An 18853-nucleotide genomic window follows, 5' to 3' on the forward strand; every position below is an offset into this window, starting at 1 on the left:
AGCATAAAAAAACGTCTGTTTTCCGTATTTAGTTAGAAAACAGACCGGTTCGCGCCACAGCGCGAGTTTGCAAGCGTCATTACAGTGTAAACTGATGGACATACAGAATCATACCTGAAACCGAAAACGAAATACAGTAATATTCCTTCCTCACTTCGGAAACTGTAGGCTTCCACACAGACGCGCGCACACATCAACATATCTCCCGAAGGGCGGGGTCTCAAAATTAAAGATGAAAGATGCAATATAACGCCAGCAAGGGGTCACTCATACTTCATCAAATAAATAACAAACAGTTAATTCTGCCGAAATACATAATAAATGAAACAGTTTTGATGCTATATCATTGATTGCTTATGTTGCTAAGGGTGTTGCTCAGTGATGCACAGAACCGTTGGGTGAAGCCGTCATAGCCGTGCTGTGTCGTGAATAAAACACAGCTGCTGACCAATCAGAATCGAGGAATGGAACTAACTGTTTTATAATAATTAATATATTGATTTAATGTAATGATTAATGACTACTAAAAATTCAGCTTTGCATCACAGGAATAAATTACATTTTAAAACATTAAAATAGAAAACAATTATTTTAAATTGAAATAATATTGGACAGTATTATTGTTTTTACTGTATTTTGATCAAATAAATGCAGCATTGGTGAGCAGAAGAGACTTCTTTCAAAACATTAAAAAGTCTTAATTATTCCAAACTTTGTGTTTTCTGTATGATGTTACGTTTGTAATTAAAACATTTTAAATGTCATGTAAGGGATTTTGTCAGAGTACTCTACCACAAATGAATTTAAAATGCCAATTCCTAAGTTAATCTCTTTCCTCTTGTCTGTGTGTGTGTGTGTGTGTCCAGGGCGTATTCTGGACCTGAAGACTGGGACGGTGAAGAAGGAAGGACAGCAGTCCTCTATGAGAATGTGTATGGGCTCGAGACGTTCCTTCATCTGCAGAATGAGGTAGAGTTTATGCTCTCCATGAGCTCACAGATCTCATGATCATAATAAAATGTCCCTATTATGCCATTTTTAAGGTTCCTAATATTGTTTTGGGAGTCTCCTACAATAGGTTTACATGCATGCAAGGTCAAAAAACGCCTTTGTTTTCTTAATATATGTATTTAATATCACCTCATTTTCCATCGATTCTCAAACGATTCATTCGAAGCAGTTCTAAGATTCGGTCTCTCTAAACCCCTCCTTTCTGTGAGCCTGCTGTGCTCTGATTGGTCAGATGGCTCAGTCAGTTGTGATTGGTCTACTGCATACAGCGTGTGTCAGAAATGATACGCCCGTTGCCATAGTTTTGTATTTTTGAACGCTCAGTATAAAATATGAACTTCTATTATTTATCATACATACAGGTTGTGATTTAGTGGAGCCAGCTGGTCCAAATAAACTGGGTACTGAGCTCATCTTTCAACAGCAAGTGTTTTGTGAATCCCGTGTTGAACTCCACGAGATTAGAGAAGCAGTCGTCAGTAAAATGATGGGAACACAAAAAAGTTTGGGGTTGTACAATAAAAGAAATTTACGGGGGAAGTCGTGGCCTAATGGTTAGAGAGTCGGACTCGTAACTCAAAGGTTGTGAGTTCGAGTCTCGTCCCGGCAGGGATTGTGTGTGGGGGGAGTGAATATACAGCGCTCTCTTCCACCTTCAAGACCACGACTGAGCCCAACTGTTCCCCGGGCGCCACAGCAAAAATGGCTGCCCACTGCTCCGGGTGTGTGTTCACGGTGTGTGTGTGTGTTCACTGCTGTGTGTGTGCACTTTGGATGGGTTAAATGCAGAGCACTAATTCCGAGTATGGGTCACCATACTTGGCCACATGTCACGTCACTTTTTATTTTTATTTTTAGAAATGAACCACAAACCATCCTCATCGTCCATTTTCTAGATATTAGGATGCCACTTTGTTTGTTTAAAAAGGTTATTATTGTGGAACATTCACTACTTATAAATAAATTCACACCTATATGTTTATTTTGCCACTACTTAAAATGAAAGTGTTATAGAATCACTGTCAATCTGCACAACATTAAAGAGTCTCAGCACGTTTCTGTCCTAAACTGCTTCATTATGATCCTGTATGAAATATTTACCTTTTTATCAGTGTTTTTTTTCTCCGTCTTTTATTTTGAGCATAACAAATATAATTTTACTGTTTCATTTTAAAGCCTCCATGAACTTTCAAGACAACAAAATGCTTTAATAATTGGATTTGTCAGCAATGAGGCAAACAGAAACATGATTGTTGTTGTTGCTGAGCATTCCTGTCCTTCCTGCAGTATGTTTAGAAGGTGTTTTCATTCATAATGTTGTTTTGAAACGGTCTCTTTTTAGGCTAACAACAGATGCAAGCATGCATTTCCCGAATTAGTTTAAAATGAAAGTGTTATAGAATCACTGTCAATCTGCACAACATTAATAGAGTCTCCGCACGTTTCTGTCCTAAACTGCTTCATTATGATCCTGTATGAAATATTTACCTTTTTATCAAAGCGTCTTTTATTTTGAGCATAACAAATATAATTTTACTGTTTCATTTTAAAGCCTCCATGAACTTTCAAGACAACAAAATGCTTTAATAATTGGATTTGTCAGCAATGAGGCAAACAGAAACATGATTGTTGTTGTTGCTGAGCATTCCTGTCCTTCCTGCAGTATGTTTAGAAGGTGTTTTCATTCATAATGTTGTTTTGAAACGGTCTCTTTTTAGGCTAACAACAGATGCAAGCATGCATTTCCCGAATTAGTTTCGAATGTCCGTCCTAGTTTGTCACAAACCATGACAAGCAAATTCCAACATAACGTATGATTAAGCCGCATGTGTTTTTGTGCTTCCTTCAGCACATAAATATGAGAGTTAGCGACATCAAGAATGTGCTCATGTTTAACGTTTTCTATTTGTGGCTCTTTGACAGATTGAAACCGCATGCCAGCAAATGAGCGCATCTGTTGAGTGTGTGTAAAAACGCTTGAGATAAACAGAACCCTTCGAAAACATGATCGTCGTTCTTACACAATGCTTTAATGCTATTAGATATCATGATGACTCAACTCTGAGGGATGCTTGCTTACTTGTCATCCAAAAACGTACGTGCTGTTTATTTGCATAACTTGCGTTCACGAACACTGGACAACCTATTTGACAAAGACAGACTGTCTTGCCAGGTTGAATGGAAGTGATTTTGGGAGATAAACAGCTCAAGTTGGAACAGATGTGAACTGTTTTACTCCTCAACAGGGTCAGAGATTTCAGGTCACTCATGTAGTCTTTACTGTCTTTGCTAGCTGGATTCAAATGATAACAGCTATATATAGTCATGATATGGTAACTAGAATACATCAGTGCTTGTGCTATAAATAATTATTAGTTATCACTTTGAACTGACTTGTAAAAATCACCTGTTTTTAGCTTTTTTTTTTTATAGAGTATTCTTGTTTTTATCATACAAAATGAAGTGTCAATCTTTTATTAATTAATTAATTAAATAATTTTCTAGTTAACGCAAACTCTGAGTACATATTATTTAATCTGAATCTTCTTTGCTGGTTGTGCTACACTTAAGGAACTTAATATTTGATTTTTTTATCATGAACAGATAAAATGATAAAATCTTTTTTTTTATTAAAATAAGTGATAATTTGTGCCATAAGTGCCAATAATTAAGTTGAGGTTTCCAAAGTTTAACAAAAAATTTGAATTGTCAGTCTTTTCTTTAAAAAAAAAATAATTATATATATATATATATATATATATATATACACATACTGTGTCACACTCAATATATATATTTATTTATTTTTCTGAGTACACATTATTTATTCTAAATCTTTGCTTATTTAAACTTTGTATCATTATTATAATAGTAATGCAATATTTTTTATAGTGATCATTAATGCCATAACTAGGTATAAATAGAATTAGGTAGAAGTTTCCAAAGTTTAATGTTTAACAAAAAAATTGAATTGTCATTATTTCCTCTTTTTTGTTTGTTTGTTTGTTACAATATTTTCTGGTTAATACAGCCCTTGAGTACATTTTATTTAATCAGAATCTTCTTTGCTCTTTTCATATTTGTTTTTCATCGTTTTATTTTCATTTCGTAACAAAATTTAATTTGAGTTTTCCAAACTTTAATGTTTAACAAAGATGTACATTGTATTTGTGTTCTTATCCATTTATGATGAGAATTTAACTGTTTTTATATGTTTCTTTAGGTGTGGCAATGCTCCACTGGATCATATTTCACTGAATCGGTTGTCTAGCATGAGAAAGAGATACAGGTAAGAGTTCTTTTTTTTCCCGAAGCAGTTTTTAAATTTAAAATTTTCACCCAATTCGGCAGTTATTCAACCCCAAACTATTAACCAAACATCCTCTAATTCAAAACAGAACTTATGCAGTACGTTACATTGCTAGTTCAAATTTTTTTGGCTTACACATGCAATCAAACCCATTAAAAACTAAACTAACAAAAAAGTACCATGGTATTACTCTGAGAACATGTTTTGTCAGGTAACCTAAAATCTGTTTGATGTGGTAACATACAAATTAACTAGTTTGATTTAAGTCAAAAAATATAATTTAATATGACTGAATGAACCTGAATACATCAGTCACACCAGCAACTTTTCACTTTTTTTTTTTTTTGAACATGGTATAATGGTAAGTCTTGAAACAATGAAAGTAGCAGCACTCAGTTGATTAAATAAACTCTTATCTGAACCACAATTTGTCTTGCGACACTTTTCGGTGTCAATTAGAACATTTGGCATTACGTGAACAACTTCTAGGAATTTAGCTTCCTTTAAGTAAATTCTTAGAATTTGTTCCTAAGAATGTAACGCCAATGTTCCTGTTCATTCCTCCTGTAATTTGCCCTTTGACCCTGATGTTTAACCCGCTGGCCTCCTCTCTGCGGCAGGCGTCTTGTTGGTTTGCATCAAACTTGCAGCGCTGTGTGTTTTGTGGGTTTTGACAGCTCTGGAATGCAGGAATCACTTCTTCCAGGAACATCTGAGAGAAAAGTACATTGCAGATGTCTAGTTGATAAATGGCATAGGTGTGTCAGGCGTTTGTACAAAAGTGTCGTACAGTTCACAAAACGAGGTGAGAGGGGCCAGTGTGGATGAGGGATATTGTTGATGCTAAATCCAAAACAAAAAATGTTGATTCTCATTACTATTTATAATGAAATGGTAGATGCTTTTATCCATAATGACTTGCATAAGTGCACTCAAGGAATATTCTTTATCATTACGTGTTTTCCCTGGGAATCAAACCCATGACCTGGTGTTTCTTGCACAGTTGAGCTCATGAACGAGATTTAAATAATAAATGGCATGACATAGCTAGAAGTTGGACCCGAAATCTGAAATAAACAAAAATAAATTAATTAACAACGTTTTTAGTATTAATGGATGGAACAAAAAAGTCTGATTCAGAGTCCATAATGTGCAAATTTGGTTTGCCCTCGCTTTTCTAATATCTCCTAAACTATTATTTTTAATGAATATTTTTGTTCATCATGTTTAATTACTTAAAGTCTGTACATTGTTTTCAGTGTTAAAAATACATTTCAATGTGTCAGTGCTACAATTCATTACATTTTGACATATAAAATGATTTACAATTCTGTTTGTTGGTGTTATTCACATAGAAATTGCATTACTTGCATGAAATATCTAAAACCTAAATAGAAATAAAAACTAAACTGAAACTAATATTTAGGTCACACTTTATTTTAATGTCCAGTTCTCACTATTAACTATGACTTTTGCCTCAATAAACTCCTAATTACTGCTTATTAATAGTTAGTAAGGTAGTTGTTAAGTTTATGTAGGATTAAGGGATCTAAAATATGGTCATGCAGAATAAGGCATTAATATGTGGTTTATAAGTACTAATAAACGGCCAATATGCTAGTAATATGCATGCTAGTAAACAACTAGTATATAGTGAGAATTGGAAATTAACTTTTATACAAAAGGATGCATTGAAACGATCAAAAAAATCATAGGAAAGACATTTATGATGTTACAAATTATTTGTATTTCAAATAAAAGCTCTTCTTTTGAACTTTGTTCATCAAAGAATCCTGAAGAAAAAAAACACACAAATATTAAATGGCAAATGGTTTTCAATATTTGATCATAATTAGAAATGTTTCATGAGCAGCAAATCAGCATATTAGTATGATTTCTGAAGGATCATGTGACACTGAAGACTGGAGTAATGATGCTGAAAATTCAGCTTTGCATCACAGAAATAAATTACATTTTAAAATCTATTCAAATACAAAACAGATATTTTAAGTAGTAATATTATTTAATAATTTACTGTATTTTTGATCAAATAAATGCGGCCTTGGTGAGCATAAGAACATAAAAACATAAAATCTTACCAACCCCAAACTTTTAAACAGCAGTGAATTGAAAATGGTATTGAAATACAAGCTTTAGGAAAGCAGAACCGCAATCATCTTGATGTGTGCAGATGGAGTCGTGTTGTTGTTGTGCTTCTGTGTTTTGTTTTGATGTGAAATGCTAAAGGGAACATTTTTGCTGAGGTTCGTGCCGGCTTTCCAAATCAGATCCTGCAGAACGTAATCCTCAAATGCCAACTTTAAAGTACCAAACATGAGTACCAGACATGTTTTGTTGGTTTCATTCTCTTTGTGTGTCTCTTTCGTTCACAGGAATGGTCTTGGCCCATCTAAGGAGGGGGAGGCGCAGTACTCTGTTGTGCACTGTACCGGCTACATCAAGGCCTGGCCGCCAGCAGGTACTTACACAAACACACTCAAACACAGTCAGTCCAAAGCCACTGAATCAGAGAGAAGCATACAAATATACAAACAAACAAATACTCAGAAGTGTACCAGGTTTGTTGAGTGAGTAACTAAAAGTTGATTTGAGGCTAGTATGTGGAAATATGATGAACAGATTTATTTGATAAACGCACATACAGTACGTAGCGAAGACATAATGGCAAAGCTCACCCATGCGTCTTGTGCTCGTTGATTCAGGACCTCGGGTTTCATTAAAACTTAATTAAAAAAAATCTTAATTTGTGTTTTGAAGACTAACCAAAGTGTTATGGGTTTGGAGCATCGTGAAGGTAATTAAAAGATGACAGTTTTCATTTTTGGGTGAATTATTCCTTTAAGTTTGCATTTAACATCAGCATGCAGTGATGCAAATGATTCAGTGAATCTTTTTTGGAACCAGTTCAACAAGTTCCACTTGTTAATATTAGTAAAAACATTTTTTACTCAATATCTGAGTACAAATGAGTAGTAGCAATATTATGAATGTGTTTTGCTTAAGTCCTCAACTCACAATCCGAAGCCTAATGGAACACATTGTTTGAAACATGTGTTTGAACTCCTTGCACTATCAGAACTCTGGAATTCGGTGTTAAATTGAGTCCTTCAGTCGGCAGAACTGTCTGGAGTTTTGGATGACTCCCATATGACACCGGCACGCTAGATCCCCCCCGGCCTGTGATTCCTATTAGCACAACAGCATGTGTGCAGTGAGAAAAGAAGAAATAGAATTGAGCAACCCTGAATTCAAAAATGTGAACTTTTAGCCTCATATCTTCGCTGGAGGTTGTCCAGGTATCCCCCAAGTGCATCTCCAACAAATGTGTGTGTCGTAAAAATTAATTACACATGCTGGACATCCTGTTTGTTGCATAGTGGCACAAAGTAAGGATAAAAATAACCCGCAACACTTGATTGTCAGCCATTATGGTGTCATATCGGAATGTGGTGATCTAAACAAAGACATCTCGAATCGTTTTCATCACACTGAATGGTAATCACTGCATTAACGTAGTTAGGAAGAGCTCTGGCCTCACCAGATGGCCCTGATATGCATTGTTGATCAGTTTCATAGCGTTTGCATAACAAACACAAGACTTGATGTGCTCTTTATTACTTTGATATGCGACCAAATGAATTCTGTCTGCTTGTATAATGTCAGTTTGTGCAAATTAAAGGCAGTAAATTAATTCAAACCATCGGTGCATCTGTCCATAGTATGCAGCCTGTTTGTAGAGAAGTTTTTTTTTCCTGAATGTGTCATTTATTCAGTGATATATATTCCGTTCCTGTTTATTTGTAGCACAGTCATTAGTTTTGCGAGCTAGTGTTCCCTGCGCCGCCATGCGCCGCTGATGAATTGAGTTGTATTTTACTCGAGGTGACAGTTTGCAGTGTGAATGTGGGAACAGACCATGAAATAATGACAATGAGACAATAAATTGACCATATGTCTCTCTGTATTTATATTGTACTGTATATATTTGCTGCATGCATAAAAAGCAAACATAAAGTGTGACAAGTGTAGAGTCTTATGAAGCGATTCTTTAAATTAATTGGTCTAAAAGACTCAAAAGTTACTGGTTTGAATCAGTTTAACCTTGAGAAGTCGGTTTGCAGTAGAGTGCAAGAGTTTTTCAGTGGCCTTGGTTCCAGTTGTGTTTTTCTTATTCATTTATAGAAAGTCTTTAAATAGTTATGAATCAAGGCAAAGTAGGAAGTGTGTCGATGAGAAATCATTAAAGTAATTAAAAAGAGATTCATGTTCCTGCTTAAACAAACTCCAGGATAGGAATCGCTCCTCCGCCCTGATTCCCATCTGCCGTGACTTCATGTCCCATTTACTCCACAGCACGACAGCATCCAGGAACAATAACCGCTTTGCTACTGGTTTTGGACAACTAAAATAAGTCATTATGCATGAACAAACTCCTGATGAGTCAAGGAGACGTGGACAAAAATATCAAGCAGATGCTATTAGTGGGATCGAAGAGACGTTTTTGCGCAAAGATTCCCAAACAGGTCCTTGTGTGCTGTTGCAACAGAGTATCTCATTAGAAAATTATGTAGGAATAAACATGTTAGTCATCAGGATCTCCACATGTTTTCAGTCTGCTGTTAGTGTTTGTTTGGACAAATGACTGTTCTTGTGACTTTTCCAGGCATGACCATCCCGGATGAAGACACAGAAGCAGGTCAAACCAGCAAATACTGCTTGGTTGCGATTGGAAGACTGCAGGTATGTGTGGACCTCTGACATATATGGCAACAAAAACATAGATTTTAGCAACCGCATGACAACATGCTTGTAACTCCCTAGAACACCATAGGAACCGTATAGTAACAATCAAGCAGCCAAGCGGAACACTATAACAGTTGTCAAGAACACCCTACCTACCACATAGTAACATTCTAACAACCAGAACACCCTAGCAACCGCATAGCAACATTCTAATAACTAGAACACTCTAGTAGCGCATAACAACATTCTAACAACTAGAACACCTTAGCAACCACAGAGCAACATTCTAGCAACTAGAACACCTTAGCAACCACAGAGCAACATTCTAACAACTAGAACACCCTAGTTAACTGCATGGCAACATTCTAACAACTAGAACACTCTAGTAAGCTCGTTACAACATTCTAAAAACTAGAACTCCCTAGTAACTGCATGGCAACATTCTAACAACTAAAACACCCTAGCAACCACAAAGCAACATTCTAAGAACTAGAACATCCAAGTAACCTCATGGCAACATTCTAATAACTAGAACATTCTAGCAACTGCATGGCAACATTCTAACATCTAGAACACCTTAGTAACTGCATGGCAACATTCTAACAACTAGACCATCCTAGCAAATGCATGGCAACATTCTAACAACTAGAACATCCTAGTAACCTCATGGCAGCATTCTAAAAACTAGAACACCCTAGCAACTGCATGGCAACATTCTAACAACTAGAACATCCTAATAACTTCATGGCAGCATTCTAAAAACTAGATGGCAATATTGTAACAACTAGAACATCCTAGTAACTGCATGGCAACATTCTAACAACTAGAAAACCGTAGCAACCACAGAGCAACAATCTAACAACTAGAACACCGTAGCAACCACAGAGCAACATTCTAACAACTAGAACACTCTAGTGAGCTCGTTACAACATTCTAAAAACTAGAACATCCTAGCAACCCCATAACAACATTCTAACAACTAGAACACCCTAGCAACCACAAAGCAACATTCTAACAACTAGACCATCCTAGCAACTGCATGGCAACATTCTAAAAACTAGAACATCCTAGTAACCTCATGGCAGCATTCTAAAAACTAGAACACCCTAGCAACTGCATGGCAACATTCTAACAAGTAGAACATCCTAGCAACCACAAAGCAACATTCTAACAACTAGACCATCTTAGCAACTGCATGGCAACATTCTAAAAACTAGAACATCCTAGTAACCTCATGGCAGCATTCTAAAAACTAGAACACCCTAGCAACTGCATGGCAACATTCTAACAACTAGAACATCCTAGTAATTTCATGGCAGCATTCTAAAAACTAGAATACCCTAGTAACCTCATGGCAACATTCTAACAACTAGAACACCCTAGTAACCGCATGGCAACATTCTAACAACCAGAACACCCTAGCAACCGCATGACAACATTTAAAAACTAGAACATCCTAGTAAACTCATGGCAACATTCTAAGAACTAGAACACCATAGCAACCGCATGGCAGTATTCTAACAAGAACACACTAGCAACCGCATGACAACATTCTAACAACCAGAACACCCTAACAACCGCATAGCAACAATCTAACAATTAAAACACCCTAGCAACCATATAGCAACAGGCTAGTAACCATCCAGAACACCCCAGCAACCACATAGCAACATATTTGTAAGCTCCCAAAACACGCTAGAAAACATAACTTGCTAAAATCACCCCTAAACTGCATAGCAACCACCTAGCAACAACCCACATCTCCAAGTGTTGTTGTACACATGCAGGCAGCAACATTGTATTGTTTCTTACTACAACTTCATAGATCAAGTTGAATTAAAGACAAATGCATCAGAGATCATTGATTCTCCCTTTGGAATATAGTATTTAATTTATATTGATGAGTTCTGATAAGTCTGGGATTTCAGAATGTATATAATACATAATCTGGACAGAAGATGTATTGGGATATGTTGAATCTGTCGTTTACCTAAGCTTATTTATATTTTTGTAACATAATATTTCTGGGAGCTTAATTCATCTTTCATTATAAAAAAGCACCATGTCAACTCACTTGTTATACTCAGGGTCACTGCAGAAAACTATTTCAACTTTGGAACTTTTGTATACTTAATGTTTTAAAATGTCTAATCCATGTCTTTTTGATATGTCTAGCATTTAAATGTGATTTTTTATGCAGTAAATACCTTCCCACATCTTAATGTGCATAGACAACTATAACTAATTCTTTCATAATCCTATGAATCCTATCCTACAAAACATGTGTCTGTTTGTTTGAATATCCTGATTTTGTAAGAATCCCTTTATCTTGTCTCTCAGGTGACCAGTTCTCCAGTTTCCATGGATATGAACGGACTCTCTGTGCCGACGGAATTCCTTTCCCGCCACAACTCAGATGGCATTATCACTTTCGTGGACCCTCGCTGCATCAACGTGATTGGCTACCAGCCTCAGGTCAGTTTCACTCAACATGCAACTTTATATTAAAGGTGCTGTATGTAATTTTTTTGACTGCACAGAAGCATAAAAATACCGTAATATGTTTGCAGATATTTAGGAAACTGCTAAGTTCACATACTTGTTTTTACAAAAAAACCATGCAACAGCCAGTTATTTTACTTTGAAATGTTTGTTCCGTGTCGGAATGTCTGTTTTTGTTTTGGTCTCTGTGATTCCGCCCACTGCCAATTTACCCAATAGTATTTTGAAACCCCGGGTTACCAGTTGGCAGAAAACACGAGTATTGCAGCCATGGAAACCATCAAACAAACTGGATCAGAGATCACAGATTCTACCCAACCTAAAAAGCCTCAGCATCCATCTAAAAAGCACTATAACAAGAGGCATCTCAATTACGTACAATTTAGGTCTCGTCGCCTTCCATTGACAACTGCGCTTGTTCCTTTTGCGTGTCCTCAATCTGGCAACCTGCGTGAGCGTCATGTCTTAGGAGGAGGGGGCGGGAGGAACAACTCTGTCCAATATTTTGAGTTTGGAATGCAGTACATACTTCAACCTCAATCACAGATTCATGACAAGTCAGACAAGTCAGGCTGTTTTCTGAATAATAGAGAATATTGAGGCTTATTTTTGAAATAGTCAACATTTTCTAATGATTATTCATTATGACCCTGATGCTGTCTGTGCTCTGTGTTTAAAAGTACAAAGAGTTTGTGCAAATCAAGTTCATATCAAATTCATATGACTCTTGTTCTTTTTATTGGATTTGCACAGGATCTTCTTGGCAAAGACATTCTGGAGTTCTGCCACCCAGAGGACCAGAGCCACCTGCGAGAGAGCTTCCAGCAGGTACACCAACAAAAACAAAACCAACAACCAGCGGTGATCCAGTAGGAAAGAAACATCATAAATGAGATCTCTCGATGTTCCCTTCAAGATAAAATGAGAGCTAATGGAGTCTCCTAGGGCTGGAATCACGAAACATTCTTAAGAATAATATTCTTCTATAAAATTTGTCTTGTATAAGAATCACCATATAATCCGATAACGCCAAAGCCATACTTTTCTTCTTAATAATAATAAAAAAGATGCTTTTAAGGAAATATTTGAGAGCTTGCCCTTAGGAACATTTTTACGAACTTCGAACAATTTATCTTAAGACATTTCTTAACTTCTTTAAGATTTTCATAAATCTAGCATCAAGACATTCGCTTTCGAAAAAATGTAATAAAGACAAAACACAAATGAATGCAACAGACAGGTTCTTCGAAAATAACTATTTAAAAATGCAGAGCATTTTTTCTAATGAAAAAGCAACGTCATGTAGTTCATGACGTGTGTTTCTCATTGAGTTTTAACTTTTTTCTGAAGAAGACATGAATCCAAGCCATGATTCTCCGATATGCTGAGAAAAACACATGCAAACACGATCTCACATGCATCTCCTAGTTTCAATAGATCTCAAACCATGCTCAGATTTGTCAAGACTGCATCATAAACCAGACATCTCAATATGAACTCATGATTTTTTCCCATGAGCAGTTGATCTTAGCCGCTGTAACGGGGCTGACGAGACGTGAGACGTGTGGATCCATCTGCAAGCTTTATTAAAGCTGACCACATTAATTTTATAGCTCAAGGATCACTGAATGTCAACTATATTTGAAGAGTTCATTTGCAAAAACCGATAACTCATTTTGTAAAAATTTTTTTTCAGAAATCACGTTTTTTTTTATTGCGCATTCCAAGTAATATCAATCAAACTGCAGTTGGGTTGTTTTGATTAAGTAATAATAACAAACAAATACAGGTAATTTACAAAATTAAAGTGAATTGAAAGTATGTTTTTTAACATATTAAAAGTTTGTTTTATAGCAAAAGTAGATAACTCCAACAGTCGTGTTTTGGCAAAAGCAGATAACTCCACATTTCATGTTTTAGAGTTTAAAAAAACACTCGTTTAATCTTTGTAATCTCCTCAGATGAAAATGTAGATGCCTGACAAACGTTGTTGTTGTTGTGATCATAAACTGTATGGATGTGATTACACGCAATACACAGAGCTGCTTTTATTTTCCTTTTTCGCCCTGAAGAAGATATCACAGGTTCATCAAGTTTGTCGAAATTATCCATTCTCGATCACTTTTAGTCAGCTTTGACGAAACTCCTCTCAGTTAGTACGTCTTTTCAAAGTGAAAGTAGCCTTGTCACCTGACCTGAATACAACGTGCTGATTCGCTAAAATTGATTTATCGGCTTCTGTTCAAAAACAACAAGGGCGCTTGTCGGCTTCTGCAGTAAAACATGAACTCGCGAAGCCTTGAAAGTGGACAAAACCGGCTTTTTTGACAAATGTGTTTAGGTTTCAGATCGCACTATATGTGGAGAATAATGCACGGCAGTCAGCTAATTTTTTTTTAAAGTGGCGTTTATCGGTTTTTGCAAATGACTCTTCATTTGTTTCTTCTCAGGAATTTTAGGAGAAACATCTAAGACAAGGTGAGAACTCGCTAGACTCCAGAGCTGTGAAAGAGCAAACTCTGAGCTCTGGGCTGACATTATGTGAAACATTGCTTGCTAGTAAAAACATATTCTTCTCGCCCCACGATCCTTTGCTTCCCCGCTCCAGTCAGCACTAGGAAGTGAACTTGAGTGCTGTTTGGTTAGTCATTCAGTACCAGTAGCTGAAAGTCTCCATCAGTTAATACGTGTTGATTGGCCACCGCTGAGAGTTTCTCTGAGATCGTCGAGTACCTTCTGAGAACATTGAAGAGTGGTTGAGTGGTCGCTTCCATAGTCTTCTGTTTGGATGCCATTTGAAGAGGTTTTCTCTGTTGCAGCTGTTGTTGTTTGTTTTTCTGTCTTTGTATCCCGCTGCCAATTAAAACGCAAGCTGGTGCTCTTCACAAGGTCTTTTTGATTTCCTCCTCTCGCTCTTCCTGTTGCATCACCTCTGTTCCTGCTCTTTACCTCATCTCTTTATCTTTGGTCTTTTTCACTTTTTCTTTTATCCTGCTCCTTATTTTCCTGACTTTCACTCTTTTCCAGCCCCTTTTCTTTATCCTTAACTTCCTATCTGGCATTTTGTATCTTTATTCTTTGTTATTAATGTTATTTTTGTGTGTCGTTCATGTTCTATATATATATATAGTTAGCTTTAATTTAGTTTTTTGTTCAGTATTAGTTCTAGTAATTTTAATACTAATTTTAATTTTAAAACTGAGTTTTTGTAAAAGACCAAAGATAAGGATACAGGATAAGGTAAAGAGCATCTCATTCTGTCTCCTTATCTTTGGTCTTCTACAAAAACTCAGTTTTTCTTTTATCCTGCTCTTTATTTCCCCAGCTTTTGGTCTTTTTGGCCCCTTTTTCTTTGTCTTCAACTTCCTGTCTGTGAGTTCACAGCTATCATCAGTATTCTCTTCACATCCTGATGTCCACATACATTTATGCCAACCGTGTGTGTGTGTGTGTTTGTGTGTTTGTGTGTGTGTGTGTGTGTGTGTGTGTGTGTGTTGGTATTCCACCTCAGGGGATAATATTGTGGGCACTTGAAGGGTGGGCGCAGTGTTTTTACTCCCTAGATGATTGTGCCCTCTATATTACGTGCTTCGCTTCTTAAAAGCCCCTCAAATCCTCCACCTCACTTCTCCTGGAAGGCCAAGGTTGAGTGGTCAGGTACGCTACAAAGAGATTTGTCAAAGTACTTTCACCTGTTTCTCTGCGTAGGTCTGTTGACGGCTGATAAAGACCCCTCTGGCTGACATCCAGAAAAGCCTTCAGATAACTGGATGTCTTCAAAACTCGAGACCACACACACACACGCGGCGGCGTCCGCAAACACACACCTGTTTCTGAGTCTTATCTGTGTCTTATCTTGTACTTTTGAAGCCAAGTAGAACAAAAGCCAACAATTTATGCGTAGCGAGACGGTGAAAGCGTGTTATTCTTGGCCTGTAGTTTCGATATTGAGTCTCGGCAGATGTCAGAGACTAGAACAATATACATTCACAGGGTTGCACGAAATAATTTGATGTTGCGGACTACTGAATTCTTGACAGAATCTTTACCGCGTGAAGATGAAGAGACCATTTGTCATAAAAGAATGGAAAACGAAAACCATAAAGAGATATAAATCTAAGATCCTGCCCTGATTTCACAATCCAGAATTCCCTGGCTTCCTAAAGTCAACTTAAATTATATACATATTACATAAATAAAATATAAATATTAGAAAAAAAACTTAAACTTAAAAAACCTAAACTTTGGCACATAACAGAAATAAATTAACTTGAGGTACTAGAATTACTAAAACTAAAGCTTAAATAAACTTTAAAGTTGCAATATAAATATTTAAGAATCCAAAAGCTAATAAAAATGACAAAAGCACATAAAACAAAATAAAAAAGATGAAATAAAAATAAGCTAATTCTATGTATTATTAAATACTATAATATTATAGAAATAATACTGAAATCTGAACTTTAAAGATCAGCTTTTTTTTTTGTTATCAGTCTCACAATGTAGATTGATATCTGTCATCAGTCAGTTGATCAGTTATTGGCTTTATAATCTAAAATAATGATCAGTATTGGCTATCGGCTCTATGGCCTAATCGAAGTCATTGAAAATTCTGTTTCTCAGAATTATATCAGATTATATGATTTGCATTGATGTTTCCCAATTATATTAAACTCTGTAGCATTTGTTTACTGCTTAACTATGTACACTTCTCAGTTTATTACTACTAAGCAGAAAAAAATATATATCCCATATCCGCTTTCCTCTCTCAAAGCAGAATATACATCCAAAAAAGTCAAGTTTCCCTTTTTCTTCTTTTAACTCACTATTTTTTTCTCGCTTGAAGTGTGGCCATCTGTGCTGTTTAAGAGAGCAGTTTTCATCAGGTTTTTTTTTAACTCTGAAGATCTTTCTCGTTGTCTTTCATGCTCTGTTGAGTGGAAGATTGTTTTCTCTGAACACAGCTTTTGTATCTAAAGCAATCTCTGTCCATATCCGCTTTCCTCTCTCAAAGCAGAATATACATCCAAAAAAGTAAAGTTTCCCTCTTTCTTCTAACTCACTATTTTTTTCTCGCTTGAAGTGTGGCCATCTGTGCTGTTTAAGAGAGCAGTTTTCATCAGGTTTTTTTTTAACTCTGAAGATCTTTCTCGTTGTCTTTCATGCTCTGTTGAGTGGAAGATTGTTTTCTCTGAACACAGCTTTTGTATCTAAAGCAATCTCTGTATTTGGATGGGCAAACATTACTTTAAGTGACAATAGAGGTGACTGTGGAGAGCATGTGGATGAAGTTCAGAGTCTGACTTTAGCTCAAAATGAGCCTGTCTTGTCACAAAAGTATGAAGATGACAAATTGAGATCTTGCTCCTCGTACTTATTTTTTTACATCGGCTACATGGAGTTCTGAAAGGGAAAAACCCTTATGTATCCTAGAAAAACCAATGATGGTAGATTTTCCACTGAGGTAAACGTTGTTAGTCATTGATGTTGTCTGAAATGCAGTGGGTTTGATTGTTTTCTGAATTGAATCACTCATGCATAAAGCATGTACTATTCCTCATCAGTGGTGGACGAAGTACACAAATCAAGTACTTGAGTAAAAGTATAGATACGTATAATAAAATATTACCTCATGTTCCTAATTTCTAAAGCCAATTTGTGTTCACATTTTGCACTTGACAAGCGTTAATTTTAGATCCTGGTGGGGGACTTTGATAATAGGTTTGGTATTTGCTGTAGGAACCGATTGGCTCATTCTTTCGCTGATTACAGTCATTGTTCACTCATGTCAAGCATTAAAATAAAGCCCCCAGTAGGGTTGCACCAGCCATTTGTATGTTCTTACTTTAAATAATAAAGTCCACGTTAGAGGCTCAGTAATTACTAGCTAGTTTGTACCTAACTCTTTTCTTAGCGTATTTGTCAAGTTAAGTCAGGTCACCTTTATTTATATAGCGCTTTATACAATACAGATAGTGCTTTACGGTGTCAAACAGGGAAATAGTTTGTCAATAATACAAGAGGACAGTAACAAACAGTCAATTTTTCAGTTAAAGTCAGTTCATTGATGATTCAGTGGTCATCATCAAGTTCAGCTATCTTCCAATAATGTCTGTGCAATCAAGTCCACAGTATTGCCAGAAATCAAGCATCCCCAACTAAGCAAGCCAAAAGCGACAGTGGCAAGGTTCGCACCATTAGTTATCTAAAAGGTCTTTTAAAAGTTCTTCGCAAAGTAACATGCAGTTGCGTAATGTGATGTTTGAATTTCTAAGATGTAAATGCATGTGATGTGAACTGATGTTCCCTGTCCTCCTGTGTTCTTCTGTGGTGTTTAGGTGGTCAAGCTGAAAGGGCAGGTTCTCTCGGTCATGTATCGGTTCCGGCTGAAGAACCGAGAGTGGATGCTCATCAGAACCAGCAGTTTCACCTTCCAGAACCCTTATTCAGACGAGATCGAGTACATCATCTGCACCAACACCAATGTCAAGTATGTCCAACCTTCTCATTTCATCTCTTTGAAGGCTGTTGGAATAGACTTGTTAAACTTTGTTGGGAATGCCTAATATCCTGACTGCTAATATAATGCCAAATGGTGTTGCACCAAAATGAATTTTCCGTTTCGGCCAAAACCGTTTTGGAGGGCCAAATTCATTGACTCTAGCAGAAGCGTAAAATGAGCATTTCTCTGATGGCACATATGGTGCACACAACGTGGATAAACTCCAACAGATGAACATGTCAGATGTGTGGTGCTAGTGCTAGATTAACAATATTGATTCCTTGTTTTTAAAAAGACGTCAATAAAACAGCTTGTAAACAATATGGCATGTAATGTTACATTTACCTCAGCAAAATCACATAAACATACATAAACTCATTATTCAGCTAGAAAAAAAACATTTTGTTAAACATGAACTGTTTTATCAATTTTTACTTAATATTAGTTGTCTTTATTTAAAGGGTTAGTTCACCCAAAAATGAAAATTCTGTCATTAATTACTCACCCTCGTGTTGTTTCAAACCCGTAAGACCTTCGTTCATCTTCGGAACACAATTTAAGATATTTTTGATTAAATCTGAGGGCTCTCTGATCCTCCCATAGACAGCAAGGTAACTCCCACATTCAAGGTCCAGAAAACTGTAAAGTTACGAAGCTACGAGAATACTTTTTTGTGGTATTCTCATTATTTTGACGAAAATGTGGAATAAAGTCGTTATTTTTGTTTTCTTTGTGCAAAAAAAGTATTCTCGTAGCTTCGTAAC

The 18853-nt window shown here is 36.4% G+C and overlaps 1 protein-coding gene across 1 annotated transcript in view; it reads left to right on the forward strand.

The window, feature by feature from the left end:
* LOC107662321 (aryl hydrocarbon receptor nuclear translocator 2-like) overlaps window positions 1-18853 on the forward strand; it is an 80778-nt gene that overhangs the window by 31710 nt on the left and 30215 nt on the right. Inside the window, exons 7-13 of the mRNA XM_016452307.1 lie at window positions 867-969; window positions 4235-4300; window positions 6715-6800; window positions 9006-9082; window positions 11426-11560; window positions 12341-12415; window positions 17926-18077. Of these exons, the coding sequence (XP_016307793.1) occupies window positions 867-969; window positions 4235-4300; window positions 6715-6800; window positions 9006-9082; window positions 11426-11560; window positions 12341-12415; window positions 17926-18077 (694 nt within the window). The remainder of the gene's footprint in view (window positions 1-866; window positions 970-4234; window positions 4301-6714; window positions 6801-9005; window positions 9083-11425; window positions 11561-12340; window positions 12416-17925; window positions 18078-18853) is intronic.

Source organism: Sinocyclocheilus anshuiensis, unplaced genomic scaffold (genome assembly GCF_001515605.1).
Source record: "Sinocyclocheilus anshuiensis isolate Anshui unplaced genomic scaffold, SAMN03320099.WGS_v1.1 scaffold579, whole genome shotgun sequence".
NCBI classification, from domain to species: Eukaryota; Metazoa; Chordata; class Actinopteri; order Cypriniformes; family Cyprinidae; genus Sinocyclocheilus; species Sinocyclocheilus anshuiensis.